Source organism: Rana temporaria, chromosome 13 (assembly GCF_905171775.1).
Source record: "Rana temporaria chromosome 13, aRanTem1.1, whole genome shotgun sequence".
NCBI lineage: Eukaryota > Metazoa > Chordata > Amphibia > Anura > Ranidae > Rana > Rana temporaria.
Window position 1 is genome coordinate 98,093,555 of NC_053501.1, and position 20,818 is coordinate 98,114,372.

Consider the following 20,818-nt stretch of genomic DNA (forward strand, 5'->3'; position numbering starts at 1 on the left):
CTGATGATCGTTGTGTGATCTATGGCATATGAAAAACGCATGGCATACTAAATTTAAGTTAGGAAATACCTAAATAGATAAAACCAAAAAAACGATTGATGGAATTGTGATGGATCAACCTCATCTATGTACATACAATAATTTTATATAATTTTATCTCTATGCAATGATAATAAATCCCTTTCGTGACTAAGCCTATTTCTGACATTTGTTGCTTGCAAGTTTAAATCTGTATGATTTGCTAGAAAATTACTTAGAACCCCCAAACATTGTATATATATTTTTAGCAGAGAATCTAGAGAATAAAATGGCGATTGTTTCAATATCCTATATCACAATTCGATTCAGTTCACATTTGTAGCGCTATATAAGTAATTCATTCACTCACTCACAATATATTTGCGCAGTGGTCTTTCAAATGCAATTTGTTAGGAAAAAAGACACGTTCATGAACTGAAAATAAACTAAACAGTAAATTTAGCTCAATTGTTTTGTATCATGTGAAGGATGATGTTACGCCAAGTGAATAGATACCCAACATGTCATGCTTTAAAATTGCGCACACTCGTGGAATGGCGACAAACTACGATACCTAAAAATCTCCATAGGTGGCACTTTAAAAAAAAATAATGGGTACCAGGTTGGAGTTACAGAGGAGTTAGAATTATTGCTCTCGCTCTGACAATCATGGCAATACCTCACATGTGTGATTTGAACACTGTTTACATATGTGGGTGCGACTTATGTGTGATGCACGAGCTCACGGGGACGGCAACGCTTTATTTATTTTTTGTTACTTAAAAAAATTAATTTGATCACTTTTATTGCTGTCACAAACAATTTAAACATCCCTTGTGACAGTAATAGGTGGCGAAAGGTACTATTTATTGATGGATCGGGGGTCTAAAAGACCCCAAATCCCTCGTTTGCATTTCAAAGTATTCAGATCGCCAAAAACGGAAATTCTGAATACTGTCACTTTTTTAAAAACTGGCATCATTGGCGGCCGAGTAAACAGGAAGTGATGTTGCTTGCGTGTTTACAGAGAAAAGACTGAAACAAAGCCGTTTCCAGCTTTGTGCCAGTCTCTCTCTAGCCGGCGGAAGTGGACCGGGTATCTCGCTCCTCCAGTAAAACAGCCGAGCGGCTTTAAGATGCTGATCAGTTGTTATCCCTGAAGAGCCAACTGCCCACTCTAAAAAACAGTACTGGGCTGATGCCTGCAATTGCAGGCAACATCTAGGTATAACCCCTGAAAGACAAGGCAGCATATATGGTATGCGTACGCTCAGCGGGAAGGGGTTAAATTAATTAATTGATAGTAAATTTGGGCTTAAAAACCTATAAGTATAACAAATGTATATAAATATACTTGAGGTGATTCTACCCATATTAGTGCAATTGTGAGAGAGATAATTGAGTACTGTTCGTGATAGTTTTATATTTGCACTAACGTGATTTTTCAGGACAAGTTTTCGGGGTATGTCCCCTTCTTCAAGGTCCAAGCAGTACTGCTTGGACCTTGAAGAAGAGGACATATCCTGAAAGCTTTTCCTGAGAAATTGTTTGTTAGTGCAAATAAAAAGAGTATCACGGTCACTGTTCTAGACTGATATTCCGAACTGATGATCAATTGGACCAAATCAGCACTGTTCCTACTGGATGGTGATTCTACACAACCAATTGCCCCCGCTTGTTATACCTATAACAGATAAATTTAAGTATTTGGGATTCTATGTGACGTCCTTTCCCTTAGATTATGGTTCACTAAACATCTCCCTCCTGCTAAACGAATTCTTTGATAAAATAAAATTTGGAATAAATTGCCATTGTCAATTGCAGGTAAGACAAATCTCATTAAAATGATTTTGATGCCCCAGCTTTTCTACCCATTACACAACTCCCCTATGGAGCATATCACAATGTTCACTCTCCTGCACTGTGTGGTAAGTCCAAACTTGTTATCAGACTCTTATCTTAACATATTAGTATATGTGGATAATGCACACCTCACTGCCTTCCAAAGACTGGGGAAGTCCAAATGAACAACTCCCCTACGGTTGTCCCCTTAAAAACAGTAAATTCCATCTTTAGAACTCTGCTATGGGGAAAGTGAACATCACAAATCAAATTGGAACATTTACAACAGCCTAAGGATAGGGGGCCTAGACCTTCCTAACCACATGGCTCTATTATATAGCTGCACAACTGCAGCATTTAATTGGCCCTAGGTTTGCCTCTACACAATCTGTTGGCGATCACATTCCCTCCATGACCCATATTATGCTGGCCCATGTCCAGAGAGACTCAATCTCAGAGGGTCTTGAGGCCCTTAGTTTTGCTAAACCAAATAAGCTCCTACCGACATACGATCTTATTCAAAGTATAGCCCGATACGGCGTAACGATAACTATTCAGAACTCGCCAAGTTAGTGCATGGCGCTCAGTTGAAGGCAAGTGGGATAGTTACTATGTCTCAGGTTTTTAAGGATGTTTTTCTGTTACCTTTACCTGCTTCCCTGCAAGACGTATACTCTCTACCTGCCCATATGCAGTTTTTGTACTTACAATCTTGACATGCAGTCAAGGCACAGGCCATGCAGGAATGGTATCTCCCCCCCCCCCCCCCGTATTTTCAACTCTATCAAAATGGCTGAAAGCTCTAAAAACCTTATTTCACAATGTTATAGCATGTTTGTTGTTCCACAAAGTCCACCCTAGCAAAGCGACTTTGCTTTGAGAGAGAGCTAGGTCCGATGAGGTGATCAATAGTAAGTGGCGTTTCAGGCTGTGGTAACCTGCTCTTTGGCCCAGAAGCTCTCTCAAATTTACATTCTCCTACACTCTCACTACACTCCCCTGAAGCTTTATAAGATGGGATACAGTACGGAGCCATCTTGCCAAAGATACAGAAGGGACCACTGTGATATAATCTATCTATTATGGCATTGCCCCAAACGTCATCACTATTAGGGGTTGGTTTTAGATACATTAAACATGGTATTTAAGGTAAACATCCCACTGGACCCCAAATGCTTTCTCTTAAATGTTTTAGAGGAAATCATTGAGGCTGAATACTCTAGGATAGCAGTGGGAAGGTCCCTTTTCCATGCCCACAGATTCATTCTAATACTGTGGAAATCCCCTGACCCCCCTACACACTGGGTGTCTGCTGTGGGTAATGCTCTGCTTCTAGAACACCATATTTTTACATGACAAGGTTTCCCGGTAAGATAGAAAAGGTTGGAGACTGTGGTTAGACATCTCTGGTTTCAGCCCATGGGAACTTGTTTATCAGAGGTTGTTCCTGTGTCCAAATAGACCATAGGGTTCTGTTTTTCATTTAAATTAGGATGATTATATGCGCCCCTGTTGCCCCTTAGGTGGGATGGAGTCAAGGATGCACAATACCAGCATTGTATTTGATATGAGTATGTGGACACGGCATCTGTCTGTGTCAATGTTTCTGTAATTACTGCCTTTGGATATCTATGTGGATGTAAGCTTTTTTGTATTGTCTTGTTTTGGACTTTTATGTTGCCGTTTAATGCAATTAACCGTTTCCTTATTTAAATGTGGATAAGAATAAAAAAAATCGAATACATGAATGAAAAAAATATAGCTATATTTGGAATTTAATTTAATATATCTACAAAACTAAAATGAAATGTCGAGCATCATTATTGCTTCATTAGCAGAAACAGGAGCCATTGGCTTGGATCCACTAGTTCTGGGACTTTCTCTGCTTGGCTATATGCCCATTCTCCTTCTTGGCTTGATAATGCAATATTCATTGGTTTTAAGATTGCTTTACTGAAAAATGTATTACTACATTATGAGGCTGTTTTGGTCTCCTCTCTACCTTTGGGATGATTTGGGCTCCTCTGTGCAAAACCACTGCACAGAGCAGGTAAGTATAACATGTCTGACAGTCTACTGACTGGAATGCTACCAGCTGATTGGAGAAAAGCCAATGTAGCACCAATATTTAAAAAAAGGGTCAAAATACATCCCTGGGAATTACTGACCAGTTAGCCTGACATCAATAGTATGCAAGTTCTTGGAGAGGATGATAAGGGACTATATACAAGATTTTAGTAATGAAAACGGTATCATTAGCAGTAATCAGCATGGATTCATGAAGAATCATTCTTGCTAAACCAATCTATTAATCTTGTATGAGGAGGTGAGCTGCCATCTGGATAAAGGAAGGCCCGTAGATGTGGTGTATCTGGATTTTGCAAAAGCATTTGACACAGTTCCCCATAAATGTTTACTCTACAAAGTAATGGACCATAGAGTGAGTACATGGATTGAAAAATAGGTAAAAGGGAAAGTTCAGAGGGTGGTGATAAATGGGGAATACTTGGAATGGTCAGGGGTGGGAAGTGCGGTCCCCCAGGGTTCTGTGCTGGGACCAATCCTTTTCATAAATGACCTGGAGGATGGGGTAAACAGCTCAATCTCTGTATTTGCGGACGACACTAAGCTAAGCAGGGCAATAACTTCTCCGCAGGATGTGGGAACCTTGCAAGAAGATCTGAGCAAATTAATGGGGTGGGCAACTACATGGCAAATGAGGTTTAATGTTGAAAAATGTAAAATAATGCATTTGGGTGGCAATAATATGAATGCAAGCTACTCACTAGCGGGTGAAACTCTGGGGAAATCTAGGATGGAAACTAACAAACAGAATATTGGCATGCATTAAAAAGAGGATTAATTTGATTAAAGCAATAATTGTCACATTCTACAAGACTCTGGTCGGGCCTCACCTGGAGTATGGTGTCCAGTTCTGGACACCAGTCCTCTGGAAGGATGTACTGGAAATGGAGTGAGTACAAAGAAGGGCAACAAAGCTAATAAAGGGTCTGGAGGATATTAGTTATGAAGAAAGGTTACAAGCACTGAACTTATTCTCTCTGGAGAAGAGACGCTTGACAGGGGATATGATTTCAATTTACAAATACCGTACTGGTGACCCCACAATAGGGATAAAACCTTTTTGCGGAAGGGAGTTTAATAAGACACGTGGCCACTCACTAAAATTAGAAGAAAAGAGGTTTAACCTTAAACTGCGTAGAGGGTTCTTTACTGTGAGAGCGGCAAGGATGTGGAATTCCCTTCCACAGGCGGTGGTTTCTGCAGGGGGCATCAATAGTTTCAAATAACTATTAGATAAGCACCTGAATGACCGCAACATTAAGGGATATACAATGAAATACTGACATATAATCACACACATAGGATGGACTTCAACCTCACCTACTATGTAACTATGTTTATTTTTTTTAATGAAAAAAATAATAGATTTTAATATCACTTTATGCAATCAAATTTTAATTTAATACAATCAAATTTCATATTAAAAGAGAAATGATCTCTGTTAGTATACTATGGGTTTTTGCATTTTGCAAAACATCATTGCTCATGGCACTGTAGTGATGAATTATCTCATAGAATGGGTATAACCTTGAATACAAAAATACATGTAAAATTACATTGCCAGTCCCAATTTATTTAAATTTTAGCTGGACAAATCAGTTGATGATGAAGGACTTTTTATGTAATTATAGACAATATTCAGGAGACCATGACAATCAGTTACAAGCTGGGCAGCTGAACGCCAAGACAATAATAAGATAATAATGACCATAGTGTCACACATGAAATAATTATATGGTTCTAATTCCCATACACGTCCACTTAGGTCATTCTTGAAATTTGGTTTCCTGTCTCATGATTGGTCAGATTTTCTCTGGTACCTGTATAAAAGGTGATAGAGAAGACGAGTGTCAAACCAAGCTTCAGAGAGAAGATATTTCACATTACAGTGAAGGAGAATTCTGAACAAGATGAATGAAAAAGTCTTCCTCCTGCTTCTGGGCTGTGTGACGGGGCTGGTGACCAGTCTACCTCTATCTGCACAAATACAGGTGAGATGATGAGCTGATATGAACAGTACAGGGGACAGGTCAAAACTATATTTAGAAAAGTATAACATCCAATAAGTTACCAATATTAGTTAGTAGTGAAGTGTAACTCTAGCCAAAATTCTTTCCCCTTAGTATTGGATGAAGTGGTGGGGGGTTAGGAATCCTCTTAGAGTTTAACACTTTCTTATTACTGTTTGGATCCACTATAGGGAGATTTGACTTTTGTATAGGCCATTGCCACTAGGACAGAAAGTGAGGGGAAATACAAAATGTTATAAATGTGAACAGAACAGGGAATACGGTAAAATCTTCCAATGATGACTGTTGTGGTAACATTTGTCTAAGAAAGGATTTTACCTCACTTTTGAGAGATTCCCAGTAGGGCTGAGGAGGGCTCTGCCGGGTGTAGAAGAGTTGGGGCCAAGACTTGTTATCTCTTATTATTGTATTTCATTTGAAATAAGATATTGATACAAAACATTTACTTTTCAGTACAATCTACTTGAAGTGAACAAAGATGGTAAGCTTTTTAACATTCTTATTTAAGGAATAATGTTTGCTTTCTTTCTGTTCTCTATCATCTGTTTTGTTTGTTCTGCTTTTCCCCCAGTTCATTAGACTTTTTTAATAACATTCCTAATCCTAAATCCTATTTCCTAAATCAAAATTGCTTGCACTGCTCCATTGGCCCTAATCAGCCTAGCCTAAGAGGAACCTGGAACTCCGAAAAGGGAGGATGAACTATGTATATACAGTATACACATAAACATAAAATGATGTCATGTACTATTATGAATCTCCTTACTATAATGATTATATCTATATTCTTACAGTGCAGTGTGGAGGATCCTTCTTTGACTCTCAAGGCCGCTTCACATCTCCGGGATACCCAGGGAACTACAGTCCAAACATGAATTGTAACTTCACCATCACAGCTCCTGTTGGAAATAAGGTAAAACAAAATGCCTTCAAAATTCTCCCTAATTATTGGACTTCCTCATTCTCTAAAAGTGTTGGTGGTAATTTGTGAAGCTGGCTGAGAACTGGTGGTGTGACATTTGTAAGTGGTTTATGAAGATTTACTTGACTTTGCAGCACTGGACTCATTTCTGCCATCCTGATTGGGAGTAACAGGAGCACAGGGGAGAGGAAGGGAGGGGGCTGATCAGTTTCTTGAGTCTATTGTAGACCGGTGAATGACAAAGAAATCAGCCAGTAATGTAGGAGGAGCACAGAAGATCTCCCAGCTCTGGATTTTTCCTCCCTTGTCCGGAAATTGTAGATTGGTGACCATTACACCGCAGGAATAGAAAGGACTTCCTTTTTCCAACAAGATTCCTAAGCACTGTGCAGTGTAATTCCTAAAGCGACATAAAATTCTTAAAACTAAAAATATATTTTTTTCACATTAGCAATCATTAGATGTGGTGGCTACATCCGTTTTCTTTGGCTTTTCCTCATTTTCACTTGGTGATCTGACCAGTAACACGCCTCCTGTATTAGTGAGACGCTACTCTGGATGAATGAGAACAAGAGGTACAGCAATCAGCAGCACTGTATGTTTGGGGGAGGGGAGTGTTAAATATATTAACAGATTTAAATACACTAACAAGTTGAATCCAAATTTCAGTTCACATTTTGAAATCAGTTACAGTTGTTTTTTTTCCTTTTGGGATAAAGGTTTTACATGAATAAATAAAGCTGGTCATTTTAAGCATCACTGTCAGTGTTGAATGATTTGGCTTATCCATGTAAACTAATACATTCTGCACGATAGCTTGTGCTTTTGAAAAACAACAGACTTGCTGGCTGGATCACTAAATGAACATAGAAAAAAGACTACAAAAGAAAAACAAAAGCAGCCATCACATGTAAAAATTGGTAAACTGCAATATAATAAATGTTTGCTCTTGGGTTTAATGTGGCTTTAATGTCAAATATTATTTCAGGTAGACTGTAACATCAATGAATTGTAAGAAACAAAATACTTACTTTAATGCTATATAAAATGATGTGTTTGTTGTATGAACACAACACTGTCATGTTAGTCATAAATGTATTTCTTTTTCAGATTGCTCTGACCATAAGTGACTTCCATTTAGAGTCTTCCAGTTTCTGTATGTACGACTATCTAACACTCTTCATGGATGGTACAAAAAGGGGTCCATTCTGTGGGGATCGCACCATCCCTGTGCTTTACTCCAAAGGCAACTCTATAGTTCTCGTATTCCACAGTGACCAGTCTACCCAGGCAAAGGGCTTCCAAGTCTCTTACACCTTCTGTGAGTAGCTCAGTTCTATCTGCTTATATCTAATATCAGCAATGGACGTTATAAGATAATAGAGGTCACTTTCTTGCAGTATTTTCCTTTCCATAAATTATTTATTTACCTGCAATGTGACTTTGAACTTGCAAATACATTTTGACTATTCTCAGAGTCACCTCACTAGCACAGTCCTGCTCCCTCATTGTTTCTCTTAGCCCTCCCATCTTCTGGGAGTGTCCAATTACTGTCTGTGCTGGCCCAGCATCTCTGCCCCTCACCTCCCCCCCATGAACATTGATTTAGCTGCCGTTGGAGGAGTGAAGAGGAATATTATAAAGTGTAATTTGAGTGAAATCTCTGAGTCTGCTGGGGCTGATGACATCACATCCAAGCAGCAGTTTTGAGCTTTTGGCAGTTTACACAAGGGAGATTTTTACATTTAATGACATTTCTAAAATATGTTAAATGCACATATAATCGTCTGCATGTTTTTTAGACCTTGGCAACAGGGTATTTTTTAACGTCATCTCCTATTGTTTAGGTGACAGTGTTTATGATAATCATGGTGATTAAGGCAAAGACTTAAAGAATTTCCCAACCAGAAGGTTCACAGATCAGTGATAGCTTTGTGGAGCTACCCTATAGTTCCATAAATTTATCATTCAAATTATAAAATGGGTTCAATATTTACACAAAATTAAGTCACTTGAATTTTTTTTTTGCGATTATTTCAGTAGATGTGCCTAATCAGTATTTTGTATACACAGCCCCAAAGAGTGAAGACTCCGAAGTGCCACAAGGGATCTTCAGCAAGATTTTGAAAGCTAATAAAGGTAATTATTCTAATCCACAGGATTCTTTATTGCATTATGATGGTGCTAAATCCAGGCAAGGGAACAGACAATAACCAATTATAATGCACAAAGTTATGAGTGTCAGGATCCTTTAAATCATGCACTGATGGACTAAACAATAGGGTGTGAGGAGAAATATGGCGTTATTGTATTGGGGTACAAGATCTTTGAATGAGTCTTTAAAAATCACTATTTTATTTCTAAAAAGACTGATGGGTTATTTTTATTCACTTCTACCATTGCAGTGAAACTTGTGAGATAGAGAGGTTGATGTATTAACCTGCCTGGCGGTCTTCCCGAGACTGACTCGGGGTTAGATTTTCCTGCTACGATCGGAAACCCCGAGTCAGTCTCGGGCTTGCCTCGCTAGATCCACAGGCACTTTTTACTTACCTTGTCCCTGGATCCAGCGATGCCACCGCGCTGTGTGAGCGAGCGGGACCTCGCTCGATTCACATAGTGCCTCCGTGTGACGCCGATCTCCGTTCCCTGCGACGTTACGACGCACGGGGACGGAGAACGGCGCCAAATTCAAAAATGTAAACAAACACATTACATACAGTATACTGTAATCTTATAGATTACAGTACTGTATGTAAAAAAAACACACCCCCCCTGTCCCTAGTGGTCTGTCCTGTGTCATGCATGTCATTTTATATAATAAAAACGTTTCTTTCTCCCTGCAAACTGTAGATTGTCCATAGCAACCAAAAGTGTCCCTTTATGTCAAAAATAGTTTTAGATCAGCTAAAAAACAGCGATAATAAATTATAATCACTTGCAGAATTGTGCGATAGCGATTTGTGGGGAAATTCGTCATAAAAAAAAAAAAATAATGACAGCAACAATTCTGCAACTGAGCAAATTTCAGTGATTTTAATTTGATTACATTATTGAATAATTGTTATTATAATTATATTATTATTTGTTATAATTATTTATAATTATTTATTATATTATAATTTATAATTTTGTTTTTAAAAAAATGTCATACCCGGGATGCCTATTAGAAGCTTGTTTGGTCAGATTTAAGTGAGTTATTCCTAAAAATTACAGACCTACAGTATAAAACGCCAAATTTCCTTGCAAATAATGGTACCGCTTTCAGCATGTTTTTTCGGAAAGAATCATACCGCCAGGGAGGTTAAAGGCTAATAGACTGTTCACATTCCAAACTTTGGAAATTGCACTTTGTTTGGGAATTTAGTAGAATATCGCATCAATAACTCTTGTAAAACTGTGTATTCTTCTGTTGTAATTTCTAGTTCTAAATCTACAATTAAAGCTGAACTCCAGGTAGATAAAAAAATATATATAAATTATTGCAGCTCTGTATTCCTTACTACATCTTAATTGTACTCTTTTAAATACAAGTGATGTAAGTACCTTCATTGTAGAGATCAGACTAGAGGTGGGAGAAGAAGCACAAGGAGTATGTTAGCTGTACTGTAGTGAGTGCTCCATTGTAATAGGAGGAGAGAGCAGAGTGACAGAGACATGAGACTATCATACCTGTAAGTGTTACTTCACTGCAGCAGAGCAAAATCAGGTCTCCTCCCCTGCCAAACAGGGCTGTGTGGAATCAGGTGCTTACAGATTAGCTAGTTAGTTTGTTTTGGTTGCCCAGTGGGAAGGGGTTCAGCTAAGCTTAGCATCTTCCCGGGCATTCTTTCTGCTGTGTCCTGCATGGGAAGATTCAAGAGACCTACTTCACTGCAGCAGAGCAAAATCAGGTCTCCTCCCCTGCCAAACAGGGCTGTGCTGGGTCACAGAACTGAGTAAAGCTGGGAATTTGGACTGCATGAAAATATCTAACATGTTTCTCCAGATGCACAGATTCCAACTGTGCCTATTCTATTCGGTTTTATACCCCAACACTGTACTATACTGCATCATGATTAGATGCAGCCGCTGTTAGTTCTAAAACTTTCTGTTTGGATCCATCCATTTTTCAATCAAAAGATGTCAGGTGAGAGGGAAATTACAGAACCACCCACATAGCAAAGTTCAGCCAGTTCACAGTGTATGAGCAGCTTAAATGCAATGCATTTTAGTGTATTAACTATAATTTTCTGTATTTTCAGATAGCAAAACACCCATGTATGGAGGCGATGTGCTGGTACAGAATGAGCGCAGTGCCATGAACTGTCCTTCTTGCCTTTGGCCTAAAAGTGATAGTGGTAGTGTTCTTGTTCCCTACACCATAGATTCCCGCTACAGTGAGTTCCCTCTATTTTCTCTTGCATTGAAGTATTTATTGCTATTTGTTATTTGTAGAAACCCAACCTTCTATCTCTGTTTCCAGGTGCCAGTGACCTGAACAGTATTGTGCTCGCCATGGCCGAGTTTGAAACATTGACTTGTGTGAGGTTTGTGCCTCTTACAACAGAAGATGATTACATCAACATCACTCCTGGTGATGGGTAAGGTTGTCTATTGTCTATCATAGTTCTTCACAGTAGGGAGCATCTAAAACATAAACACCTTAGACTTTACGGCACCTATTTGTGCATGATGGATTCTCTTTTGAATTTCCTCCAAAAAAAAAACAATAGAACTCTTCTGTAAATTTGAAAATACATGTGACAGTCACAAGCCAACAACAATGTGCTTCTTGGTTGTTTAATTTTTTTGTGTACCTAGCAGAAATAGCACAGGGACATAAGATATTTATCCTGGCACTGCTAACATTGAGTATATAGTAGAAAAATGGAAGTGACCTAGAGGGAGTGGGGCTTAGTGTGAACAGACTCAATGGATTCCACTTAAAATTTTACAATGAAAATAAAACCAGCACAAACAGATATTGATTGTTTTCTTTCTGTAGTTCAGATTCAATCATTGTTTCTATTAAAACTATTGTCTTAGGCTCCCACATGGTATTAAAGCATAACTCCTTTGAACTGTATATCTACAATTTCTAGCTGTTACTCATATCTTGGAAGAACTGGTGGAAGCCAGACAGTTTCATTGGGTGGAGGCTGCATCTACAGGGGGATTATACAACATGAACTAGAACATGCCCTGGGCTTCTACCATGAGCATGTAAGAAGTGACCGTGACAATTATGTTGACATCAATTTCCAGTATATCCCTAAAGGTACTGCAGACATTTACACAAAGCAAATTCAGTCATGTTTTCAAAGAAGAGACATTACCACTGCTTTTTTGTTGTTACAGGAAAATTGGGTAATTTTGCTAAAGCGGACACCAATAACCTGGGCAGTCCATATGATTACGGTTCAGTGATGCATTATGATGCGTAAGTCATGGCTTTTGTGTTAGCTGGTGAATTACCGATAAACTATAGAATATTTTAATGGTAATATGTCAATTTTTTCTCTATTCAACATTTTCCAGCTATGCATTCACCAACACTTCAAACAAACCCACAATTGTCCCCAAGCCTGACCCCAATGTGCCTATTGGGCAGACAATTGGACTGAGCGTCTTGGATGTCACTAAAATTAACCGACTTTATCAATGCAGTAAGTTTCTGTACATTCCAATTTCATGGATTTAAAACATTAGAAATTATACTTTTTTATGATTGCACTTTAAGTGAATTTTTACAGTTTTGCAAAATTTTGACAAAAAAACCCACAAAGGGCCAGATTCAGAGAGAGATACGACGGTGTATCTCCTGATACACCGTCGTATCTCTGACTTACACTGGTCGTATCTATGCGCCTGATTCATAGAATCAGTTACGCATAGATATGACTAAGATCCGACAGGTGTAACTGTGTTACACCGTCTGATCTTATCTGCAATTTAAAAATGGCGCGGGGGGCGTTCCCGCTGATTTACGATGAGAAATATGTAAATCAGCGAGATACGCCAATTCACGAACGTACACGGACCCGACGCAGTATTGTTACAACGTTTCCGTAGCGGCTTTCCCGGCGTATACTTACCCCTGTTTCTATGAGGCGCAGCCAATGTTAAGTATAGCCGTCGTTCCCGCGTCGATTCTTAATTTTTTTACGTCGTTTGCGTAAGTCGTTCTGGAATACGGATGGACGTCGTTTACGTAAGCGTGGAAACCACTGACGTCCTTGCAACGTCAGTGGGAGCAATGCACGCCGGGAAAAATCACGGACTGCGCATGCTCATTTAAATTGGCGCGGTGACGCGCCTGATTTAAATAGTACACTCCCCCTAAAATATCAAACAATATTGCGCAAACCACTGGTTGTCGTGGATCAGGCTGCCAACATAACAAAGTGGATACTTCGTGAAAAACAATATGAAAAAAATGTAGCGCCAAGAAATAAAAAGTAAATATAAATCACCTAAAAAGGATAATATAAAAGTGAATGTGACAGTCAAACGACTGGTATCAATGACTGCTCTAGTGACACAAAAATATATATAAAAACCTGTGAGGTAAGATCAAACACATGCAACTCAATTGAAAATACCAATGTGGATAGTGCAAAAAAGATGACAAGTGATCTAATCAACTATAAATAAATGAGACAGAACATCTGGTCTCTCATAAACACACACTAGTGTTGGATGAATAGTACAAGTACACAAAAAATCCTTGGCTTAATAAACCATACGTGATGGTGAGTTTAAAATAGTGCACCAGAAAAAGCGTCCGTGTAAGTACACCTTGAATGAACAAAAAACTGAAAAAATCAATAAAACAAGACTCCATACAAAAGTGAACAAAAAAGTCCTTAAAAGTACATATATGTTTCTTCAAATATTGGGGTGGAGCAAGAAATCTTCAACACAAATGACTCTCTTCATACATGGACATCAATTAAAAGGGTGGGTACTCTTACCAGAAAAGGTGGACCCTCAACCTCACCATACGGTGGGAGGGTCGTCAGGGCTTTGACAGACTACCGTCTGAATCTGGGAGTCTCCACTTGGGTTGGTCCAATCCAAAGATAACCTCACACAATCTTGATTGTCCGGAGAGAGTGTTGTAGAGGAAAATCAGCCCGTCAAGGTTGCTCCAAACACCCCGATTGGTATGCAAAAGGAAAACAATATAGAGGTGCTCCTCATAGTGTAAAAAGTAATTTATTATAAAATTTCAAATTGCACACACAGTGGCAAAAATCAAAAAATGAAGTGAAAGGCTGGCAAAGCCACACTTAGGTAAAAAATTATAAAACAGCAGCAAACTTAAAAATCAATAAAAAACCACAGCAACTGAAAAAAGGCAGCAAGCGCTCCCACCTTGGAAAGGTAAAGGAGAATTCCAAAAAGTCAGCAGTAGAGTTGTAAGAGAGCTATCACCCGACCGGTTTCGTCACGAGAGGACTTCAACTGGGGTATCTGACAGTCCCTCACACTCTACTGCTATAAATACCTGTTCATCCAGATCCGTGACAGCCAACACCTGGTCCGCCTCGCTACGATGGCGTGCGTTTCATACATGTACTTCCCTTAGCTCATTATGCGTTCCAAGACCGGAAATGGTCATAGGCAAGCGCTGATAGGGCTGTATAAATGTCATTCACTCTCCCCTCACCGGATAGGACAGAATAAAAAACTGGGTTTCTCATTGGAACGCAATAGCGTCATGACGTCAGAACGTCAGCGCTCCGTTCCTTAATGGTTGAGAAAGCTGTGTGGGTACACTCCCCCTAGCCGTTGAATTTGAATTCCGCCGGGGGATTTTTTGATCCGCCGCCGCAAGATTGGAGGTAAGTGGTTTGTGAATTATCCGCTGATCTATGTGAATCTAGCCCAAAATGTGCACTTTTGTCTCTGGCCCCTACTATGGGTGTACACAATAAATAATGTACACATATGTGGTATCCCTATGCATCTCAAATTCAATTTGGGTTATTTATTTATTTTCATTTAAGAACGATATAGATAGATTGAAAAAAAAATGATATTGCTTACAATTTGGCCAGTTTTCATTGAAAAAAAGTTAAATATCAGGAAATGTCGTTTTTACCATGAAATGAAGGCTCAATTTGCCCTGAACAAACAAAGTATAATACACAAGTTGTGACACGGCATTGAGGCAATAAGGATCTTTTATCTTCAATGTAAAGGGGTTAAACTCAAGGTTCATTTGATTTTAAGTTCAAAATTCCAGCAGTTTTAATCTAATAGAAGGTTAATACCCTTTCCCGTGTTTCCGACCAATATATTATTAATATTATTATCAGTCTATTCCTCCAATAACTAAATACAATTTATATGTCTATTTCTCCCTTCTCAGGTGTCTGTGCGACTTTGCTTAATAATAAGACAGGAATTTTCACTTCTGACAACTATCCCTCTGCTTATCCTGATAATGGTGACTGCGTTTGGTTGATCAGAGTTCCATCAGGGAAGGTGAGGAGACAGAAATGTAGAGATGCAAAATGTGACCCTAAATGTCTAGCAACCTAGCTGTGAAAATGAACTGCCATCTGAAGATTTTTTATGAATGTAAAATGTAGATGGTGTACAAAACAAAGAGACTTGACTACTAGTATAGAGCCACGCAATAGGTCCAAATACTCCCTACCTGAACATCACACTTTTGTACCTTTGTACATTGAAGTGGAGCCATTGCGGTGGTTTGACTTTATGGCTGAGACGGGGGTATAGAGAAGGTCGTTTAAGATGTAAATGCCTCTAAACCTCATACTCTGTTTCAACCACCAATTGCTCCATATGTTGGAATAATACTTCCCTTCATTATGGCCCACTTCATTGCTGGAAGCAACTCTGATGTGCCAGATTTCTTTTACCCCACATCTGATGGTGAGGTCATTGTAGGAATGGGGGTTTAGCAGGAACAAAAGGGGTTTTGGATTAATTTGTGGCTCTGGTTCTTACAAGTATGTTACCAATAGTAACAGTATTGCAATATCCACAGTCTCAGGTGTCTTTGACTTAACTCAATATAGCATAAAACAAAAGACTTCTGTTAAAAAATTCTTCCCCCCCCCAAATGTGTCTTGTTTAAGCTTATTGGTTTCCCTAAAGAAACCACAAGCAACAGATAATCAGAGGGAGCAGAAGAGTTCTGTTAACTGGAAAATCAATGGAAAATACACACATGTTTCAAGAAATATCGTAGATAGAAATGTCTATAGCTGCAAGATCTTTTAACAGAAATTAGAATCCTACATATTCTTGTGTTTTTTTTCTCTGAAGGACTGTTCAAGCATTAATATAGCAATTGATTGCATCATATTGGAATTACATATTAACCCAGTTTGCAGTTACAAGTATGGGAAGTTTGGGGTTTACTGTAGATAATACATTTTCCTTGTGTCACTTTTTAGGCTTCATTGAAATTCAGTACCTTTAATATCCAATCCACTCCTAACTGTGACTCAGACTACATGAGGATCTATGACGGTCCCTCTAAGAACTCTCCTGTGTTGTTGGATAAAATATGCGGAAGTCAAACTATCCCTCCAATCATCGCTTCCACAAGCCAGATGCTAGTCCAGTTTGTCAGTGACGGGGCTGTTGCTGGGGTCGGCTTCCAAGCTTCATATAGCTCAGGTATGCTGATTTATTTTATTGGTAAAGAAAGTGTTTAGAGAAAGACACTGAAGAATCATAGATACAGAGGAGATCCCTCCCAAGGAGGGACTATTGGCACAACAGTTTGATGCCATATAACCTCTGTTTGCAACCTTTGAGGTAATCCATGCAGTTTCTTAGTATATACAATTAAAATTACCAGTTAGATTGTTCAATGTGTATGTTGGTCAACTTTAAGAGTGATAACAATTACCTCTATGGCTTATTTTGGATCAGATACTGTATAAATTCTTCTTTCTTGTGGTATATCCCTGCTGTCTGCCCTTCTGCGAAACTAAGAAGTTGTTAAATTCCTATGGACTTCTTTGCGGTTGACAATATCATCCAAAATTCTCCAGTGTGGAGTGCAGTGACCAGACTTTCGTTTCCCCAGCACTGCATTAGTTAAATGCTTGCTTTGCTTAGGGCAGATTGGCAAAGTTAAAAAAATTACCCTGGCAGCCGGTGGTCATCTATGCTCTCCAATGTCCCAGTATGTGGGCGAGCCCTCAACAAGTTCATGTACAATGCATGACTGCTGATCCTGTGTTGTATTTGATGACATCTGAGAGTCTACAGCCAGGAGAATGGCAAAAAGAAGCAGCTTCAGGGACCAGTAGTACAGCATGGAGGAAGCCTGTGGGAGGGATAAATAAGATAATCATTTCAACTTATGTATCACCTTCTAGACTAAAGATGCTTGTATCCCAAGCAGTGCAGTGGGGGGAACAATATGGATAGATTTTACAGCATCTGTACGTATCCCATTTAGGACAAAATAATAGGTTTGTATGGTAGCCCACCCACCTCCACTACAGTTATTTATTTTCATAGGACACTCCTGTTTTCTAACTAGTGCTCTGTGAAACTCTTCTGGGTAAGGCAGAACGTGTGACTCTCTCCCATTCCTGCGCTGAAGCAGCATTTGGTGCCTGTGTAGGCCATCTCTACATCTGAGCTCTTCATTGAGGGTTGGAGAGTGGGGTCCTAGCCTAAGAGGAACTTGGAACTTCGAAAAGGGAGGATGAACTATGTATATACAGTATACATATAAACATAAAATGATGTCATATACTATTATAAATCTCCTTACTATATTGATTATATCTATATTCTTACAGTGAAGTGTGGAGGAACCTTCTTTAACTCTCAAGGCAGCTTCACATCTCCGGGATACCCAGGGAACTACAGTCCAAACATGAATTGTAACTTCACCATCACAGCTCCTGTTGGAAATAAGGTAAAACAAGATGCCTTCATAATTCTCCCGATATTGGACTAACTCATTCTCTAAAATTGTCACACAAATAAAATGTAATGTTGTACAGACACATTACAATCTGAATGTACAACCCCCTTTGAATTTACCAGTGTTCACCAGGGCCTACCTGATTGAATGGAAACGGAATGTATTGTTTAGGGCATTACAATACATGGCTGATGGCCAATTTAATGTATATTGCTCTAAGACTATCTACCACCAAGACGTTCTCGATCTTTTCCCAGTGATGACAGGAAGTGTTGGTGGTAATTTGTGAAGCTGGCTGAGAACTGGTGGTGTGACATTTGTAAGTGGTTTATAAAGATGTACTTGACTTTGCAGCAATGGACTCATTTCTGCCATCCTGATTGGGAGTAACAGGAGCACAGGGGAGAGGAAGGGAGGGGGCTGACCAGTTTCTTGAGTCTATTGTAGACCGGAGAATGACAAAGAAATCAGCCAGTAATGTAGGAGGAGCACAGAAGATCTCCCAGCTCTGGATTTTTCCTTCCTTGTCCGGAAATTGTAGATTGGTGACCATTACACCGCAGGAATAGAAAGGACTTCCTTTTTCCTACAAGATTCCTAAGCACTGCCTTTTATGTGCAGTGTCATTCCTAAAGCGACATAAAATTCTTAAAACAAACAATTTATTTTCTTCACATTAGCAATCATTAGATGTGGTGGCTACATCCGTTTTCTTTGGCGTTTCCTCATTTTCACCTGGTGATCTGACCAGTAACATGCCTCCTGTATTAGTGAGACTCTACTCTGGATGAATGAGAACAAGAGGCACAACAATCAGCATCAACCTCAGGTTGGGGGAGGGGAGAAATGTATTAGCAGAATTAAATACACAAGTTGAATCCAAATTTCAGCTCACATTTTATAATCAGTTACAGCAGTTTTTCTTTTTCTTTTGGGATAAAGGTTTTACATGAATAAATAAAGCTGGTCATTTTAAGCACACCTGTCAGTGTTGAATGATTTGGCTTATCCATGTAAACTGATACATTCTTCTGGATAGCTTGTGCTTTTTCAAAACAACAGACTTGCTGGCTGGATCACTAAATGAGCATTGAAGAAAGCCTAAAAAATAAAAACAAAAGCAGCCATCACATGTAAAAATTGGTTAACCGCAATATAATAATTGTTTGCTCTTGGGTTTAATGTGGCTTTAATTTCAAATATTATTTCAGGTAGACTGTAACATTAATGAATTGTAAGAACCAATATATTCACTCACTTTTATGCAATAAAAACGATTTGTTTGTTGTATGAACACAACACTGTCATGTTGGTGATAATTGTATTTCTTTTTCAGATTGCTCTGACCATAAGTGACTTCCATTTAGAGTCTTCCATTATGTGTATGTACGACTATCTAACACTCTTCATGGATGGTACACAAATGGGTCCATTCTGTGGGGATCGCACCATCCCTGTGTATTACTCCAAAGGCAACTCTATGGTTCTCGTATTCCACAGTGACAAGTCTACCCAGGCAAAGGGCTTCCAAGTCTCTTACACCTTCTGTAAGTAGCTCAGTTCTATCTGCGTATATCTAATATCAGCAATGGACGTTATAAGATAATAGAGGTCACTTTTTTTGTAAAACGCAGTGAGCTTAATGAAAAAACATATTGCATAAAGAAATGTAACACTGCTGTGGTGTAAATACAGATTTAATTGCAGGATCTCCGGTTAGATACAAAGCTGAATCATCTTCAATTACAACTATGAAGTACAGAACTGATGCTAGACTTTCCTATTAGATGACCCAGCAAGCACTGAAAATTAGAAACAGCATACAGTATATTGAATGTTTATATGTAAAAAAAAGATTTCCTACAAAAAAAAACAATACAAAAGAAACTAAAATACAATTGACCAAAACCCTCTATAGTCCTCCTTTAAAGCGGAGCTCCACCTTAAAGTGGAACTCCGGCTCATCGGAACCCTCCCCCCCTCCGGTGTCAATTTGACACCTTTCAGGGGGGATGGGGTGCAGATACCTGTCTAAAGACAGCTATTTGCACCCACTTCCGGCCACACAGTCTGCGGGTAGACTGTCAGATCCCGTGCCCCCCCCCCCATTGTTTTCTGGGAAACACTCGGCTCCCAGAACAAAGCGGGAGCCAGTCAGCACGGCGCAGCGCGACTCGCGCATTCGCCGTTGGGAACCGGGCAGTGAAGCCGGATCGCTTCACTTCCTGGTTCCCTCACCAAGGATGGCGGGGGGGCAGCAGAGTGACAAGGGATCGCTCGTCCTATGCTGCGGACGGCGCTGGACTCCAGGACAGGTAAGTGTGCTGATATTAAAAGTCAGCAGCTGCAGTATTTGTAGCTGCTGGCTTTTAATATTTTATTTTTCAGCGGACATCCGCTTTAAGCAGACATGATATTCACATGACCTCTAGTGATAGTAAAATCTGTTAATAAAATTCAGCATATCAAAATAAAGACCAACAAGCAATCAACCAACAATGTTCAAAAAATCATTGTTTATTGTATGGGCAGACTCTTTTTGAGTATACACCATTGATACTGGATATACAAATCCATGTAAATGTATTTCTGTTATGTTTTTTTGTTATAGATCAATGAGAAAGTATTAAGAATAAGGGCTAGGTATTATTTAAATATGGTTTTATTATTTACTGACATTTACTTCTCTTTGATTACAGTTCAATAGATGAGCAACTGATGTCACAAAGAGAAAATCTACCGGTTCTGGAAGGAAGGCGACATCACTACAGGACACAATGGGAATTTGATGGAACACGTATAGAAAAGTTCACACATTTGTAAACACATATATAATGATTAAATGTACATCAGATCATACTAGTGTTTGCAATTACATTTAAAAATACAAAATAATATTTCTGAAATGTTTTCTCATTTGATTGGTATTTTGATTGGCTTGGTTAGGAATAGGGGAGCTAATGTTGGCGTCCTCTGGTTTCATGGTGATTTACATTTATCCTATAGTGA

General features: G+C 39.1%; 1 protein-coding gene across 2 annotated transcripts in view; it reads left to right on the top strand.

Annotated features, from left to right (window-relative positions):
* The first annotated feature begins 5,798 nt into the window (after positions 1-5,798).
* LOC120920541 (embryonic protein UVS.2-like) overlaps positions 5,799-20,818 on the top strand; it is a 61,393-nt gene continuing 46,373 nt past the window's right edge. Inside the window, exons 1-14 of one of the 2 annotated variants that reach the window (XM_040332679.1) lie at positions 5,799-5,936; positions 6,429-6,456; positions 6,770-6,888; positions 8,008-8,218; positions 8,971-9,036; positions 11,142-11,276; positions 11,363-11,480; positions 11,982-12,157; positions 12,238-12,319; positions 12,418-12,545; positions 15,257-15,372; positions 16,314-16,539; positions 17,682-17,800; positions 19,146-19,356. In XM_040332679.1, the coding sequence (XP_040188613.1) occupies positions 5,856-5,936; positions 6,429-6,456; positions 6,770-6,888; positions 8,008-8,218; positions 8,971-9,036; positions 11,142-11,276; positions 11,363-11,480; positions 11,982-12,157; positions 12,238-12,319; positions 12,418-12,545; positions 15,257-15,372; positions 16,314-16,539; positions 17,682-17,800; positions 19,146-19,356 (1,816 nt within the window). In that variant the 5' untranslated portion in view covers positions 5,799-5,855. The remainder of the gene's footprint in view (positions 5,937-6,428; positions 6,457-6,769; positions 6,889-8,007; positions 8,219-8,970; positions 9,037-11,141; positions 11,277-11,362; positions 11,481-11,981; positions 12,158-12,237; positions 12,320-12,417; positions 12,546-15,256; positions 15,373-16,313; positions 16,540-17,681; positions 17,801-19,145; positions 19,357-20,818) is intronic. The other variant, XM_040332680.1, reaches the window with a different exon arrangement.